At 44.7% G+C, this 17,962-nt stretch overlaps 1 protein-coding gene across 3 annotated transcripts; it reads left to right on the top strand.

Annotated features, from left to right (window-relative positions):
* The first annotated feature begins 673 nt into the window (after positions 1–673).
* AMMECR1L (AMMECR1 like) lies at positions 674–16,744 on the top strand. Of its 3 annotated transcripts, XR_015700585.1 has the most exons (8): positions 674–1,132; positions 3,592–4,036; positions 9,389–9,499; positions 9,988–10,102; positions 10,829–10,919; positions 11,423–11,466; positions 11,916–12,012; positions 13,239–16,744. XR_015700585.1 is itself a non-coding variant. In XM_087739994.1 (7 exons), exons 2-7 carry the CDS (start codon positions 3,630–3,632, stop codon positions 13,348–13,350), a joined length of 933 nt encoding a protein of 310 aa, XP_087596120.1. In that variant the 5' UTR covers positions 676–1,132; positions 3,592–3,629; the 3' UTR covers positions 13,351–16,744. The 3 variants fall into 3 exon arrangements, 1 of the variants encoding a protein (XP_087596120.1); XM_087739994.1 differs by lacking the exon at positions 11,423–11,466 and having other exon boundaries at positions 676–1,132; XR_015700586.1 differs by lacking the exon at positions 13,239–16,744 and having other exon boundaries at positions 10,829–11,466; positions 11,916–12,003.
* The last annotated feature ends 1,218 nt before the right edge of the window (positions 16,745–17,962 follow it).

The raw sequence follows: 17,962 nt of genomic DNA on the forward strand, positions 1-17,962 counted from the left end.
CCCGGTACCTTTATGCTACTGCCAGAAGCGTGTTTTACGTCTCGCTGTCAATAAAATCTGCTCGGCGGCCAGGGCTATTTTTATCCCTGTCTTAGCAAGCAAAAACCACAGCGACAGAACCGGCGGCCGGCCGGCCTCAACTGAGCGTTGTGCTGGGTTTGCCCCTGCTCCCGCTCGTCCTGCCGGGCCGGAGGAGCCGCGCCGTACGTACGTTCCCGTGAAACCCTCGGCGGAACGGGCCTGCGGGCCTCCGCCCGCGCCCGTCCCCGCACCGGGACGCTCCTGCCCGCGCTGGGCGAGGCCGGGCCGAGGCCGCCAGCAGGGCCGGGGGGCTGCGGGGCCCCGCAGCTCCCCTCAGCCCCGAGCGGGGTGCGCCTGCGCGGCGCTGCCCGCCCCTTCCCCCTGCGGGACGGACCAAGGCCCCGGGGCGGGGGGGCGGCAGGCCGCTGGGGAGGCTCTCCCCGCCCCGAACCGCGGAATGGATGTTCCCGACCGCGCGCCCCGCCTCTGGAGGGCCGGCGCAACGCCCGCTGGCCAATAGAAGCGCGGCGCCCCCGCCACGTGAGGGTGTCTCCCCCCCGCCCCACGAGTCAGCGCGGAGGCGGGGGAGCCCCGCGCGCGAGCGGCCCCTCCCGCCCCCGAGACTGTTTGTCCTCGCACGTGCGGCCTGTCACGTGACGGGGAGGGAGCCCGGCCCCGCGCGTCCTCCGCCCGGGAGCGGAAGTTCCCCGTATCTATGGTTCCGAGGGGGGAAGAGTGTCCTCCCTTCTCTATGGTCGCGCTGGCACCGCGGGGCCGACGGGAGGCTGGCGGACTATGTACATTTTTCCCTCATTACCTCACGAGCGGGGAGGAGGCTGCCGGGATAGCGGAGGACCTTCCCTCGGCCTCGCTCCAGTCCTCCAGCTCCTCTCGCTGCCCGGCGGCCCCGGGAAGCCCGGCTGCCGGCCCGGCCGCGGCGGGCCCTGCTCCCCTCCCCCCGCCCGCCGGGCCCGCTTCTCTGGGGAGCCTCGCCCAGGCCCATGGCTCCATGAGGCGGGAGAAGGAGGAGGCGGCGGCGGCGGGGCAGCAGCGGCGGCGGCTGGGCTGAGGCGGAGGAGAAGCCGCGTCCGGCCCGGGACGGGTGCAGGAGGTGGGCGAGCCCGGGCCGGGGGGGGCGAGGCGGCGGCGCCCGGCCCGTCGCGGTGGCAGGGCAGGGGTCAGCGGGGCCGGGGGCTCCCGCCCCCTGGCGCCCCCTGGCGGCGGCGGTTCTGCCCCGCGGGGCGGGGGGGGGGCTGCGCCCTGCGGGAGAGCGGGGCCGAGGGGCGGGGGCTGCCGGGGCCGCCCGGGCCGCGTCCCCCGGCGGGGCTGGCGCAGCCCGCGGCACCGCCGCCGGAAAGTTTGTGTCCGAGCGCGGGGGGCTCGTCCCGCGGGGGGGGGGGGCCGGCCGGCCCCTGTGCTCCGCGGGCGGGGGCCGCCCCGGCGGCGGGGGCGGCCCGGCGGGTGTGCCGCGGGGCGGGCGCTCCGGGGGGCCCGCGGAGGTCGGTGGGCGCGGGTGGCAGCGCGGGGCAGAGCCGCGGGGCGTGGTGCCGGCTCTCCGGCGGGTCCGGTCACGAAGTAGCGGGCTGAGGCCCTCTGCGGAGCCGCGCCGCCCCGGGGCCGTGCTGGCGGCCAGGCCGCCTGGTTCCGCGCAGAAGTTGCTCCCCTGGGCAGGGGCGGCCCGGGGCGGAGCGGCCGGCCGAGGCCCTGCCGCGGCGGGGACCCGGGGCCCGCCGCTGGAGCCGGCCCCCGCTGGGTGCAGCCGCCTTTGTTAGGCCCCTTCTGCGGCTGCAGAGCCCGGCGGGTAGGGCGATAAACGGAGAAGACCGCTCCTCTGCCCCCGCCACGTCCTCAGTTTACAATGAAGAGTTATGGTTTCAAACAAATAAATAATTTCTCCCCCTAAACGCGGCTAGCCTTCAGCGATAACTTGAAAAGGCTCATCTATCCCAGCAGCTTCACTGAGCCGTGGTAGCATAACTTTCAATAGGCACTGAAGAAAATTACATTTACTTTGTCAAAGTTATACTTTTCTTTTTCCCTTTTTTTTTTTTGTTACAAAGGTAGAGATCAAAGGAACAAGGATCATTTTCATTAGGTCTTGTAAATTGTTCCTTATGCAGGTTATCTTTCTAAAACCTTGAGGTGAGGATTGCTAAGCAGAGTAAGCACTGCAAGCGTACGTGTTTTGTGTCAAGAGACACGTCTCAACACATCTTATACCAGTTCAGGTTCTGTTCAAGCATCGTACGACTCTTACCATGGCTGATGAAACTTCATGGATAAAGTTTACGTTGTTTGCATGTGCAGAGAAGGAAGGGAGTTGTCACACCATGAATTTCAGTACATATCACACCCCCCTGTTCTGTGAATGTGCTGTCAGTTCAGCCATCGGTTACATACTTGGAAGAGCTGGAGGGATGCTCTGGTGGTTAAAGAAGTAGCCTGGTACTCACAAGAGCTGAGTGTGACTTCCAGTTCTCCACGGTGTTCTCTGTGACTTATGCGTCTGTGCTTTTAGCCCCATTTGACAGATGGGGAACTGTTTTTCCCTCCCTTTGTGTGTTTAGATCTCATGGTGATGATGGTATTACACTTAAACTTAAGTTCCTACCGTTGACGTGCGATCGTTGCCTATCATCTTTGTTCATTTTTGTCTGCATAGGCTTTTTGTCCCTGTATTTGTTCCACCCCTTCTTGTGATGCAAGAGCTAGCATCTCCTCTCTGTAAGCAAAACACTGTTCTGGGTTTTTTTTAATACCATATCTGTTTCCTGCCATTACTGCTTCCCTCTGTTCAGACTGTGCTTGGTCTTCAGCTCTTCCTCTCCTGCATATGCTGACTCTACACTCTACGTGTTTATGTGTGAGCACTACTGATTTACTTAATCCTAGAAAGTAAATGCAGATGCTAGTTCTTGGGGTCTGGAAAATAGTTTGTTGTTTAGAAGATGGTGGTTCAACGCTGGTAGCTTCTCTTTGTGTCTTGCTTATGGTAGCGCTAAATCAGGGGCAGCACCCCTGGGAGTCCAGCCCTGAAGGTGTCATTTGGAGTTCTTGTCATTCTTCTGTTGAGAACGGGGAGGGGAAATGCACTTGTCGTTTTTCAATAGATTGTTTGCCATTGGTGCGGGCAGTGACTGAGGGGGAATGGGTGACCTGGAAAAGTAGTGGATGGGGTATATCTGTAGTCCAGTGTCTTTTTTTTTTTTTTTTTTTTTTTTTCCTGTTCTCCCACAGTTTCATTCCCTTTATGGTAAGGCTGGTTATAGTTTTTTTGCAATGAGCTGCCTATTACAGTGTTCAGTACACTTCACCAATAACTTTAAAAGTGTGATTTCATGCATGTTGTTTATACGCTCTTTCAATTTATGTGTAAAAACACCCATTCTGCTTGCTGAACTGGTTTTAGTTCTGTACTTAATTGCAGTTGTGAGGGTTTTCTTCCTCTTTTTGTTGCAAAAGCAAACCTCTCTGACACCTTAGCAGAAGTGAGGAAGCAGCTGTTGGTTTTTCACCTGTAACTGTTTTGTGTATTGCTTTTTTTCCCACCCCCCACGCCCTCCTTGCCAGGGTTCTGCAGTGCTCCAGGCAGCGAGTTTTGAAGCAGGATGGGAAAAAGACGCTGTGTTCCTCCACTTGAGCCCAAGCTGGCAGCTGGCTGTTGTGGGGTAAAGAAGCCCAAATTGTCTGGGAGTGGAACGCACAGTCATGGGAATCAGGCCACAACTGTACCAGGCTCCAGTTCAGGTCCTCTTCAGAACCACCAGCATACAGACGGGAATAATGGAAGGGAGAACGTATCTGACTTGACTTTGGGCCCAGGAAATTCCCCAATTACTCGAATGAATCCCACTTCAGGAGCTCTGAGCCCACTTACTCGGCCCAATGGAACTGCCAACAGCACCAAGAACCTGGTGGTGACAGCGGAGATGTGCTGCTACTGCTTTGATGTACTCTACTGTCATCTCTATGGTTTCCCTCAGCCACGACTTCCTCGATTTACCAATGACCCCTAGTGAGTAAATCCATGTGCGGGAGGAAAGCTGAGAAACCAGCATCCGGAGCTGGGGTTTGGTTGGGGAGGGATGAAGGGTTTCCTCTGGAAAATGGGAAAACTGGTGTGCAGGGAGGAAGGGGGCTGTTCTGGTGCTTTGCCTACAAGAAACAAAACATGATGCACTGCAAGTGCACCAAAGAGTAAAAATATTCTGTTATGTTTGTTGGTGGAGATGAATGGATTCTCCACTTTGAAGAGTGGCCTTCAAGGGAGAACGTGCTTAGCTCTACAGAAAGAGAGCTAGGCAAAATAGGAGGAACTGTGGTGCTTCTTCAGCTCACAGTCTGAGGTGTTGGGTGAGGTGTTGCATGCTTTATCGAGGAGTGCAACCCGGCTTCATAATAACACTCTGTTAAAGTTTGCTCCCTTCTTTGTAAATAGATTCCTCTGCAGAAAATTAACTGCGCTGTGCCTCCCATAAAATTGTACTAAAAGAATGAGTGAAACTGAAATTAGAGTTTTCAGAAAACAGTAAAATAATGTCATTAATTTGAAGAGGATGTTGCTGCTAATGTCGGGCACTAACTTGGTTGAAGGGACAAGGGGAGAGAGTTCCTTCTGTGGAGCAAGTGGAAGGGAATAAAGTAAGAAGTTGAAACAAGTTCCCAGCTCATCCTGAAACAAATGCTGAGCTGGTGAGAACTGGACAAGGACACTCACAAGGGTGTTGAGTTGTCCAAGGTAATGGGTTTAGCAGGGAGGGGAAGCAAAAATTTGCCAGTTGCAGAACTGAAAAACTGTGTTATGAAGACAGTGCTAGTCGGGCAACGTGGGGAGAAATGGAGAGTTAACTTTCAAGGACGATACCAAGGTTAAGAAGAAAGGAGGTGTGTATGAGAAGAAGTGAGGAGGAGGATTTATGAAGGTATTTCGCTTTGGTGAGATTTAGCTAATGTTTATCTGAAGGTTGAATGCGTAGGTGTGGAAATGTTAATGTTGTTAAAATGTTTGGTGGAAGAATTATATGGGAAAGATCAATGACAGGTACACCTTCTGACACTCCTCCAGGGGCCACCTCCAGAACAACAGATAAAATAAAAAGTTGTTGACATCTGTAATTTAAGTTAATGAATTTTAAATTGATGTAAAGGAACAATGGCTTAAACAGGTCAAGGACTTTTTCCGTGTATTGAATGTCTCCCCACCTTATTGGCTGTCAGTGTAGATGTAGGTTGTGCATCCATGCAGTTATTATCCAAGCAGGATTATGGATGCATGTTCTGAATGCTACCACAGACTAAGCTGTTTAATATTGTATATATAAGTGAACGGAGAAATACTCTGGACTAGAATACAGAATAGTTCCAGGGACCCCCTCAAACTGAAATATTCCTTGTTGTTTTTCATGCCTAAGCTATGTAGGCTCCTTTTAGGAAATTATACATTAATCTGCTTATTATTTTGTTACTTGACATGCAAAGCGTGTTTTTTGTTGTTGTTCTGTTCTTAAGTCAGCAAGAGAGATTGTTTTATACAGATTCATTATTTTGGTGTTAAAGGAGATTTCTAGCTGGATTTTGTTGCTGTTCCTGTTGACTAGTTTCAAAAAGGGCGTTCTTTCAGGAATCTCAGCTGTTTGAATTTTATGCCCAAATTTGAAAAGTGAAAAATCGTTCACTGGGCATTTCTGTGCTGATAATTTAAAAGTCTTTTAGATCAGCACTCCAAAGCAAAACCAGCTCTTCTCTTTTCTTCCCCTCCGGGCAAATGCCTACCTGAATTTTCTTGTGTTTCCGCATTTACGCTGTTGCTTCTAGCAAATAGTTGTCCCTACCTCAGGGAAAAGCATGGGGTTTGCTGTCTTGTAGGGCAGCACCCAAGTGTGAACTGTCACACTTGAGACAGTAATGTAATGAACTTCAAGCCAAATGTTATCAAATATGAGAGTAAGCAAAGTGAAAATACACAAATAATTTGCATTGTTGTCCTTTGTAACATAATTAATGCCAATGTAAGAGATCTTTGAACAAAACAAAGGTATATACCAGAAGTCTCTCTGGACAGACAGAAAAGAGGCTGTTGGTGGAAGGGATAGAAAGATGCACAGGTTTGTCCTGACCTATTTCTCAGAAAACAGATCTTTTATATTGGTGCTGAACCCTAATACAACGATAGAAGTAGTCGTGAAGGTCAGGATTCTGCATAAACAGGGTAATAACATAAAAGTTACAGGGTTGTGACTTGAAAACTACCATGAATTCCAATTACCAGCATGAGAGGATATGCACACGGACAATAATCTTGATGGGAATTATGGAGCTGCTAGATACCTACGGACTAAGGGAACCTTATATACATGTTAGCAGTGACTTTCACAAATCAATGTAGAGAAGGTGGCATTGCAACACTCGTAGTTATGTCTGAACTAACGTAAATGAAGAAAATACCCCCTTTGTAGTTCAGGTTACTGAAAAAATGACAATTTTGAACCTGTATAGCAGGCTGATTTTTTTAATAGTAGGTATTACATACGGGTACTAAAACTACACCATGCAAGTTTCCAGTTGCCATGCAAGACAAATAATGAGATACTTGCATCATAAAATCTGTACTGTAACATTTTTTTTTCCTAGTACGAGCTAAATTCTGATTTGAACAAACTGTATTTTGCTACTTTAAAATTCCCTTTGTAGTTGCAATTGGAGAACCTAGTTTTTAGTTGCTGAAGCTGCCCTCCCCTCAGCCTAGCCAACCCTCATCAAACACACCTAAGTAGGATGTTGTGGCTGGGGGAGAAACGGTTGCCATCATCTGCTCAGGATATAAGCGCAAAGTACTGGTAAGTGCTCTTGGGTGAACATGGGCAAAGATTGTCATGACTTTTCTCAGTACATCTGGGAAACACACTTTTCAGGGAGGGGCTGTGAACAATTGGCTTATTGTCAGCTGCACCTGCGGTTTGCTAATGCATTTATTCTTCAGATATAGAAACAATGTCTTTTCTGCAGTGAAAAACTGTAATAGTGAAATTTTATATACTTGTACAAAACTTTTTTTATGCCTCAGTTGTTATGACCACCGTGAAAAATTGTTAAAAATGTGCTTTAAGATCTTTTAAAATATGACAGCCTTCTGAATGTAATTATTGTGTCCTTTCCAGTAATACCTCTTCTGTTATAGATGCAGAAAGCCGTGTCAGCTCAGTGGAAATGTTTGGTTGGTGGTTTGTTTTTGTTTTGTTTTGGTTTTTCTGTTTTTGGTTTGGTTTTTTTTTTTGGAAGGGGAAAGAGGTGAATTGGAAATGTGAACCTGTAATTTGAATCCAAGAAGAGAAGGAACTTAGATTTGTATTCTGTCAGTGATGCTTTTCATTTTCTCCCTTCCTGTTTCTGTTCGGGGTGAGTGTCACATGGGCTAAGTAATGGCTTCAAACTTCGATTAAGCTAAATTTCCACTGAGCTCGTGACAGTAATGTTTCTCAGAAATCTCCTTTGTAAGTGTAGTATCTTTTTTTGGTAAGCTTTCTAATGTGTTTTCTTATGCTCTGTTTCTGTTTTCCGTTTCAACATATGGTAGCTAGATGAAAGCGTAGAGGAATGATATCCTGCAAGTGCCCTGAAGTGTTGTTGGAAAACTAGAACAGTAAATCCTCTGTCTTGGTCAAGCAACCGTAAGGTGGCTGCTGGTTGTGGAAGAATGTTTCCGCTTCCTCTGTGGGCAAAGTGCTTCACAATTATCACTTACGGGCTATTTGCTATTTTGGGTAGTGCTTCTGCTGTTGGTCACAGCTGGTAACTAGATCCTGAAGGATGGATTTATGCTGTGATAGAGGTTTTTTAATTCCATTGTTGCTCTGAGGAACATCACTGGGCATTGCTCTATCACTACAGTTTAAATTATGTTCTAACTGCTTTAGTCATAAGAAGCTCTGTTGCCTGTATTTGAGAAATGATCCACGCTCCATGCTGGTTTTGTTGTCTGAACAGAATCCCTTCATATTTTTTTTTGTAATGTTTGTTGCAAAAATATATTGCTTACAAGAGCTTCAAGGGTTTGAGGAAAGTAAGTGTCTGTGCTCTGATGTACAATCAGTTATTCTGTTTTCATGCTTTAGAACTCCTGCCAGTGTTTGTTTAGTTTCAGAAAATTATTTTCTTAACACTGCATGTTTTCCATCATGTTACTTATCTTTTAAAGTTCAATAGAAATCCATAGACTGATGTGTGGAATCACTGATGACTAACTTTCTCATTTACGCTTGGGTTCAAAGTGACCGCATCTTGTATTCAGTACTATGGAAGCTGAAAAAGTGAGATCAGTCATCCTGTTTTTATAATTAGATCAGCATCAACAGTTGCCTTGCAGAATTTTCCAGATGTTTGGACATTCTTGTATGGCTGCGGCCACGATTGTCCTTTCTTTACTGTTTCTCTCTACAGTTGTTTGCAACTTCACTCACTTCTGTAGAAGTGAACTTTTTGCATTTAATATTTACAGTCATCTTTACCTGTTTACCTCTTCCTAGAGCTCTTCTGAATACTGTTGTTCTGAACTTCTTGCTTTTTGGGCCTTAATCATGGCTTCTAGTTTAACAGATTGAAATAAGCCTGCTGAATTTGAGAATCTATTGTTACACCTGTACATTCATGATGGTAGACAGGAAGGTGGAAATCTGTGTGATGTGTGAGTAGGAACAATATAGCAATTTAGATATGTTCAACAGGAGAGAATCTGTGTAGAAATAAACCAAATGTAAGGTAAGCAAAAGATGTGAACATGAACTGTTTGAGCACTAGGGATGGACCCAGAATTCAAATCCTCATGGAAATAACAGGGGAAAAAAACCCTACGCTTGCTTTTTATGCCTAAAAAAAAAAAGAAAAGCTTTTATTGCAAACCTGAATTATAGATGGTTTGGGGACCTTTCAGGTTCAACAGTACGATAAATAAGTAATCTTATTTGCTTCACCTATATTAATTTTGATATGGGTTGTCATGTAAACTAGTGGATGCTACTAAGTGAAGCCATTACTCACAGAGGTAATCAGTGGGATCAAATAACCATATTACTCATCAGAAGACTCTGCAGAGTCTGGCCAGGAAGGTGCTGGTGGAGAGCTTACAGAGTACTGGTGGAGAGGAAGGAGTATGCCGAAAAGGTGGGGGGAGATGCTGTTTTTTGCATTTGGGGGTGTGTGGATGTGGGGCTTTATTATTGCTAGATAGCAGGTGAGAAAACATGCCTATTGGGGTCGATTAGGGGGAAAGAAAGCAAGTGCGTGCATACATGCTCTTTCACACCTTGTTGGTCTCCCCCTAGCAACCAAATATCTCTAGAGGCTGGAGTATTTCTCTTTTTTGCCTTTTCAGTCCGCTCTTTGTGACGTGGAAGACGGGGCGAGACAAGCGGCTTCGTGGCTGCATCGGGACCTTTTCAGCCATGAATCTTCACTCAGGACTCAGGGAATACACATTAACCAGGTAAGTATGTTGAAAATGAAATAAATCTGAAATGAGTTTAATTTGCTCAAGATCTATAAGGATTCAAGGTGAAGATGTTGGATCGACATAGTTCAATTTAATATGCTTTGCAATAAAATAAACCTGAGAATTGTATGATAGTTAGGGTGAGGTAATATATCGGGATTTAGTGGAACATCTTTGCAACAGGTGAATTCTGGTTGATGCTTTAAGGCTAACGTCAACTCTGTCTTGCATACTAACAGTTTTGACATCTTACGTAGCACATAATTTCTCTCCAACTGCAGTAAGTGGAGGACAGCATCAGGAAGCTTGCACTAGTGTTTGCATATTACAGTTCATTAGATTAGGAAGAGATGCAAATCACTTTCTCTGCAGTAGCAAAGACAAACGTGTTTCACAGAGGCATAATCGAAAAGGGAATAATTGAGCATCTGACACTTCAATTCGATGCTTGTATTAGGCAATGTATCTTTTCTTTCCTTTAGTGCACTTAAGGACAGCCGATTTCCCCCCCTGACCCGCGAGGAGCTGCCCAAACTCTTCTGCTCTGTCTCCCTCCTCACTAACTTTGAGGATGCCAGTGACTACCTGGACTGGGAGGTGAGAACAGGTGCATTTGGAACTCTGCATCACTCTCTCGTTCCGTTCGGGTTCGGGTTAGTACATGGTGATGTGTCTCCTTTGTTACAGGGGTGTACGGGCATTGAAACTGGGAACAGAAGAAATGGGGCTGGAAAACTAGAAGGGAGGAAGAGGATGGGCTAGCAGTATGCTTTTTGTTGGGAGGGAATCTGAATGGGAATGAGAGACATGAAAGTGTTTTATGGCTTTGGCCCAGTAGGAGATGGGTGTGAATACATACGTAAAAACCTGGGAAGTATTTTGATGCTGTGAATAGAAACTGGGAACAAAAAGTAGTTAAGACCGAAGGTATTAATCATTTTTAGGACCTTGTATGTGGAAATGCATTTAGTTCAAGAAAGATTAAATAGACTTTGTGGTTGGGCTATTTTAGATGTGACTCTTGTGTAGAGATCTTGTCTTTCTTGCCCACCATAAGAGATGAAAAACTGTCAGACTGCTGACAAGACTTACTTCAGGAGAGGTGGCAGGGAGACTGGTTAGGCTCGTCTGGGAAAGGTGGCAGTGAGCTACTTGTGAGACCTGCCTGGCAAGGACAGAGAGCAGGGAAGAGAATGTCCTTATCCAGGCAAAAGCCAAACTGGCCATAGAGAGAGAGATACACAGCGTTGTGGGAATGACAACTCGATCACGGACTCAGTGCTAGCAAACACCTCTTATCTGGCTATTCATTTCCATCTATAGGTTGGGATCCATGGGATCAGAATAGAGTTCATCAATGAGAAAGGTGTCAAACGCACAGCCACGTATTTACCTGAGGTTGCTAAGGAACAAGGTGGGTTTGAGATGGCAGCCAAACTTGTCAACACATTGTGTCACAGAATTGGGTAACATAAATCTATGGATTTTGGGCTTGGATTGCAATGCTATCCTCATAGTAGTGCCATGGAGCCACCAGGCTTAATCTGGATAACTGACACCTGATACAGCTGCTGCTGGGTTTTCATCTAGCCTTTCTCTCATCCCACATCTGTGCACAGCTGTATCTTAGTGTAAAAATGTTTTAGGGCTTAAGAAATAGAGGATCTCAAAGTATGGATCTTCCAGCTTCATTCAGCGTTGCATCTTTCCTCTTCTATGTTTCTCCCACCAACTAGGATAACTGCAGGCTGCACAGCACCAACAGGAGAGTCCCTTTCCTCCTCATTCTTGCTAAAGTAGCATCCTCCAGATGAGGGCAGGAAACAGGGCCCCTCTGGAGCACACTTCCCACTCAAATATAGTAGCGGTCACCATGGTAACTGCTCAAAATATTGCCTCCTTTCCTCCACCTAGCAGAGTGGAGTGGTCGCATCCTCCTGGCTCTGGGGCAAAAGACTAAGGTAGGAATTTTAACTCTGATCTCTCACATAGCAGTGCACTGTGCTATCACTAGAGCATCAGGTTGATCCCCATTTGTCTATGTAAAGAGCTAAGTATTATCTTATTTTAAGGCTTAGAGAGCTCAACTTGAGTGGCACGTGATAAAACAGTTTGGGGTCCCTGCAACAGAAGCAAGGCACAGACCTTTGTAAGAAGAGAAATCATATGGAAAATGGAATTACTATTTTATAGACCATTGCAGTTCCAATATCGGTTAAAAGGGGTTGGCATGTGCAGATAGTGTGCATGCATAAGACCATGTATGTCCAGTTCAACACTGGCATTTCTAAAGCTCAAAGTTTCCTCTTTAGTTGGTTTGCTTTTCTAGAGGCCTTTTAATGCATCTCTTATCTTTTTGAAACATCATTTTTATATTGAAATATTTCCTTTGCTTCTATTTTTTCAATAGACTGGGATCAGATCCAGACCATAGACTCCTTACTCAGGAAAGGTGGCTTTAAGGCTCCAATTACCAATGATTTTAGGAAAACAATTAAACTCACCAGGTGAGTCAATCTTTGTCATCTTATAATTTTACTTTATAGTGTTTTGTGGGTAATTTAAAGTATTTGTGCTTGAAGTAAGTCTTCATGTGTCTTTCAGATGAGAGATGTAGTCTGAAAGACAAAATCATAAATGCCACGTGTTACCCATATAATGTATATGGAATGAAGTGCAATTTGTTCGGTCTATGCAGGATCGAAGTCAGCATTTTCTAAGAGAAGTGTCACTGTTTTTAATATTATTATCCACATGAAACACCAAAAGAAGCAGAACCTTTGAAAGTTAAAAAGGTTGATTTTTCTGTATCTTTACAATGAACTTCCTTTTCTCAGTGTGCTCATCTGTGGATGGTGTAGCTATTGGGAGGTGACAGCTGTCTTAAAACCAAACCACACTCAATTTGGCTGGTTTTCAGAATTTGCTTGCTTTTCTATACCCCCAGCTGTCCTATTGGTTTCAGCTCCCTTTATGTTAGTCAAAATTGGGACATTCTGGTTTTGTATAGAAACACTAATTTATCAGGTCGTTCCTTACCTCTGGAGAAATGAGGTGGGTATGCAGGGTTTTTTTTAACAAAGAGGACAGGATGAAGGTTTTCATTAAAATCTGGTGTAACATGGACTTAGTGTGCAATTCACAACCACTTTGAAGTCATCTGTTGTGTAGCATGCTTTAGAAGCACCTGGAGATCTCTGGTCTCTCAGAAGGCACTTCACATTTTGTGAACTCTGATTGTACAACGTGGGCTAAGTCACAATTTTGCTATAATAAACCTCCCTTTACCCGACTCTCCATCATTGTCTTTCACTAGCTTTTCAAATGTGAAGATAACCACAAAGGTAAATAATAATGAAATACTGGTTATTTAGTCTCTGAAACTGACTCTTCTTCCAGCAAACTTTTCATGCCTTTTTTTTTTTTTCCACAGCAAGTGGAAAAAGAATACAAATTGATCATTTGTTTCCCGTGTGCTACTTCAGGAGTCCCCTTAATTATGATTGCCTTGAATGGGGCTCAACTTTTGGGACATCAAAGCTAATTCAAGCTTAGATGGGTTATTCAGACTACTGCATGAGGCAATATCAAAGTAGTTTTTGAAGTTAGCGGGTTCCTCTTGGTCATTATTGGCTGTTAGCTAAAAGGTGATCTGCGATGAATGCTTCTGTCTCGTCCCTTCATATTGCATAGTCTGTTCACGTTATTTTTTTTTCTTACGCTGTTCCCATAGGTACCGCAGTGAGAAGGTGACAATCAGTTATGCAGAATACATGGCTTCCCGTCAGCATTGTTTCCAGAATGGCACCCTTCATGCCCCCCCCCTCTACAATCATTACTCCTGACACACGGCTGCATGACCAGTCCCACTCCCCAGTTGCTGCCAATGGCTACGACATCATTGGGGCAGATGCCTCCTCTTCCTGGTCCAGTTACTTCTATTACTGCACCATTTTATGATGCTAGCTTCCGTTGCCAAGTCTGCCTTCCAGCTGACCTGGGGGGAGGATGAGAGCATGACAGAACTTCAGGGGCCCAAGCCTTATCTCAGCCTTCCCTCCGAACGGGGGTTCAGTTGGATTGGGGCTCCATGCCTACGAACTGTTGTGAGGTGCAGAAGACCTCTAGGAGTGAAAGTGCCACTTCGGACTGATCCGTTCTTGTGTGTTACCAACACTCCGGAAACTTGAGTTGTTTGTTATGGAAGCCCCCCAGATCAAGTAGGAGCATTCCCCTGGCAGCCTGGGCAACGGAGTCCAACAAAACATTTTTTAGGTTCTTTTTAATTTTTTTTAACCTCTGGTATCTGTTGTGTACCAAGAGCTGATTGCAGTCCCCACACATCACAGGCGGACATTATGATATTGGGGAGGGCTTAACATCTGGATAGCACCCCATCCTCACGGACAGAAAACACTTAAAGATGTGAAAAACCTTTGGATGGTATTGCAGATGAATCCATTATTTAAATAAACCCTAGAAGGCTTTAATTATCAGATGCTACTGTAGGTTGGAGTCTCTAGAAATCCTCTTGGTTTACCGTTTTCTGGGTTTTTAGACAGTGCTTTGTAATGTAGCCTGCTATGAAGTAGAATGCTGTTACGCCTGTAAGAGAGCAACAAGGCACATGCCGTGTATGCGAAGGACAAGGTACTTGAGTGTCCCTGGACGGTTTTCTCTGTTCCGACCAAGTTTTGTGTCCAAACATTTGTAATGGAGCCCAATTGGATTAGGGATGGGGAGGGATTTGCAGGACATTGACTGTAGTCATACAAGTGAGACTAGTGACTGAAATTTGTTTAACTTAAGCTAACAGTCTCGGGGACCTTCCTTTTGATAGGACAGCCACTTTCTCTGGTGTGACTATTGATCTTGAGAACTGTGAGTATTCCAGTTTATAGCAGGCCTATGGAATAGAGCTATGTAGTTTCACTGGTAAGTTATTATCTTATACAGTTTAGTCATTACCACATCAAGGCAGTGAGTGGGGAAACCTGTGTTACCCAAACTGTGTGAAACTTGTGCATTCTGTATTTCTTCTCCCATCATTGATGATTACAAGAAATACCCTCATCTAAGAGGAAGATAAGTTATCCAGTTGTTACTCTGCAGCGTCACTGAGGGATGTCATCGACTCTAAATTATGATACTCTCTCAATGACGTCACTGGACTTCAAAATATAATTTTGGGTTTGTTTTGTTTTCCAAATTTCTGGAGGGTCAATGATGATCAGGAAAGAAAATACAAGGGCATAGCACAGTAATGGCTGTTTGGTTGCACATATCTTTCAAGTTTGCTTGTGTGTGGTAATGATGGCTTTTAAAATGGGCTGGGGTTTCAAGCCTGAAATTCTCTCCTGGCATGGCAGGGAATAGGGCTGGTAGAAAGCTCAGAACTGCATGCTGCTGCTCCTTCCGGTCCTAGAGAAGCAAACAGAATCGTGCAGTTTCGCTTCATGTTGGTGTAACGTCCTCCTGCTGGAGGAGAGAGACGTGAGGGAAAGGAGGGGGTCCTATTCTGGATAACGGTGCAATATCGACCCAGCTTTCCTCCTGTACCGGGTCATTCTTATAAATTGCCACTTTTCCCTTGTGATGTTGTTGAAAAGCAATTGAAGATTAAGGGATTGTTTCATGATTTCCTGCTGCTGAGAATAAACCGGTCTTGTTACAAACTCGAGTGGTTTGTAATTACTCTCCCAGGTGCCGTGTAGTGATGGGGGAGGGTGGGGTCAGCTCTGGACAGACCATTCACCTTTCAGCTGTCAAACAGTATGATACATAGGGCTACACTCATTACTGTTCAAGTGTTCTATGTTAGAATTTAATTTCTAAAAGGTTTAAAAAAAGCAAAAAAATGGTGCTAAAACTTCACCCCTGAGCACGCTCAGTGAGACTGGTCATGCAGGCATACAGTGCCAGGCTTTTCAACAATATTGTTTCTTTTTCAAATATTTGCCCTGTTCTGTGTCTTCAACAGTGTATAGTGTTTTCCTGATTTCATTTTATTTGAATAGGGGATGACTAAGGGGTGGGGTGGGGAGGGTTAGCTGTCATTTTTAAAGAACAGAATTTGAGGATTGAGTGACTTGGTTGGTTTAAGGCTGAAGTGGGCTAGATGGTTTGGGACTGGGGAAGCCGTATCCTCTCCCATTTCCATTTCCCCACTCAGTCTGTCTAAAAAACAAACAAACAAACAAACAAATGCCTCTAAATATGTACTGTGTTCTTGTCTTGTTGCAGTGAGAAGAGAAGCTAGCAAATCAGAAACACTGGTCTGCTGCCTAAGAAACAGGCCCTCTCAGCTTTAGTCCCATAAGGGTCCAGCTATAAAATCAGTTCAAAAGTGTGTCAATAGTTAAGTTAGTTAAGAAAAATGTATGACGAGGACAGGTGGTCTCAGGAAATAATCCCATTTCTAGATCATTACATGGCAGCTATGCATAAGGATGAAAGAGGTGAACTAGAAACAAAATGTACTTTGAGTTGCCTCAAGATGGAGGCAACCAAAATCAATGACCAACTGATGTAAGAATTTCTCCGTGGTTACTTGGCTGGGACAGCAGGTTAGAACTACTTCTCAAAGCAACTGTTACCTGGTTTGATCTGGATTTAACTCATCCTTAGAAGCAAGTGCCTTTTGGTCTAGAAGGGCTTATTCTCATGACAACCACAACTGAGAAATAATCTCACTGCAATTATGAGTTGTCTTTGTTTTACAGTTACTACAGGAGAATGTCTTTGATCACTGGAGTCTGTCAGTGTTGGAATGTTTCCACTGTGAGGTTCTTAATTTTTTTTTTTTTTTCATAATGTTCAACAGTCAGTCTCAACTGAGGCCATTTCAGTTTGGGAAGGTTTTATCGTCAAAATATCACATATCTACAATTTATCAGAACAAAAAAAAAATCTGTAAGAAAATCTAAGAGTTCATTTTAACCTTTGCACAGAATAATTTGTTTTCATAGTACATTAACAAACATCTGCAATCTTCACTGATTATTAGTGCTGTTTTATGTTTGTATTCTGGAAACTACATGTTGTTTTGTTGGGTTTTTTGGTTAATTTATTTCCTTAAAGCAGGAGACCTCTTTTGACCTTCAGTGCAGAGATGTCAGACCAATTCTTTGTATTACACTTGGTTGCCTCCTACCTATATAATAACTTCTGAGTGTAAATAATTGAACTCTATCCTCTAATGAAGTATTGTAGAGAATAAATCATAATGGATAAAGATTATTTGTACTGTCCTCTTTATATGGTTTCTCACAGCCTTTATGGGGGATAAGATGAAATCTTTCTCATCTAGAAAGATGAACAGTATACTACATGTACAAATACCAAACCTCTAAATTACATGTTCAGAACCAGGGAGGTGCCAGTATGGGATGACAGCTGTCTGGAAGCACAGAAATAGTCAAGACAGGCTCACTAAAAGAAAGCGAAGAAAAATAGTAAGAAAATTAAAAACAAGGATTAAATATGTTTCATTAACAATGGCATAGCAAAGCATCTTTGTACCCTGAAATAATGTTTGCTTGACATTAACTCTCTATTAGTTGTCATGATGGTGAAATATAGAAAGCACATACATGCAGAATTCTGTATCGTACTGAAAATCCTGAATTTGTAAATCTGGCTTAAACTACCAAAATTGTTCTTTGGTTTTTTGTCTTTTAAAATGAGCTAATGAAAGCAGATTATCTGTACTTCACAGGTTGTAGTCTTCAAGTGATCTAAAAATGTTATTTCAGGAAAAAGAAACACCCATCTTTCTATATTCTTACTAAATATTTTAATGTTTGCTTTGGGACAGGTTCAGTTGATTTGTATAATAGTTCTGATGTGCATACCTCTGGCTCATATGTGTTTTCCATACACTTTCAGGTTATTGCTTGTTTGTTATTTACGACAGATGTATAGTTAAAGATCCTACATTTCCTGTTTGTGGTTCTTGGGAAGGGCAGTCCTGGGTATCAATGAAGAACAGGTATAAGACCCCCAAAAAACCTCAGCCAAACCAAGGGGAAGGGTCGCTTTGACTTAACTATGCCTGAGAAGCTCATTTACTTCAGTGCAACTAGAAAGCAAAAACCTATTTTCAGAAAATAGGCTTCTGGTACTAGTACAGCTAGAAAGTAAATCCCCTATGCAGTGGGTTGAGGAGGACTCTGTGGCTGACGTGATTTCCAGGTGACTCATTGTAAATTCTGAAGTCAACTAAAACTAGCATCCACTGTCGTCATGTGCCCAGGGAAGTTATCAAGTATATTCTCTCAGCTTCTTTGTTGGCTAGAATACAGTGACTTATTTGTACATTTTTATGGGATGTGTTTTTCCTTACTTGACTTTTTTGGTTTCACATTGAACCAGTCAGACATAAAATCTTTGTCCGGTGTCTTTCATCAGAGGTTCTTTGATGCATGTTGCTTTCTGTAACTGCGGTAACACTAAGCG

Source organism: Nipponia nippon, unplaced genomic scaffold, assembly GCF_047370975.1.
Source record: "Nipponia nippon isolate SJK-2023a ecotype South Korea unplaced genomic scaffold, ASM4737097v1 scaffold_7, whole genome shotgun sequence".
Classification (NCBI taxonomy): domain Eukaryota; kingdom Metazoa; phylum Chordata; class Aves; order Pelecaniformes; family Threskiornithidae; genus Nipponia; species Nipponia nippon.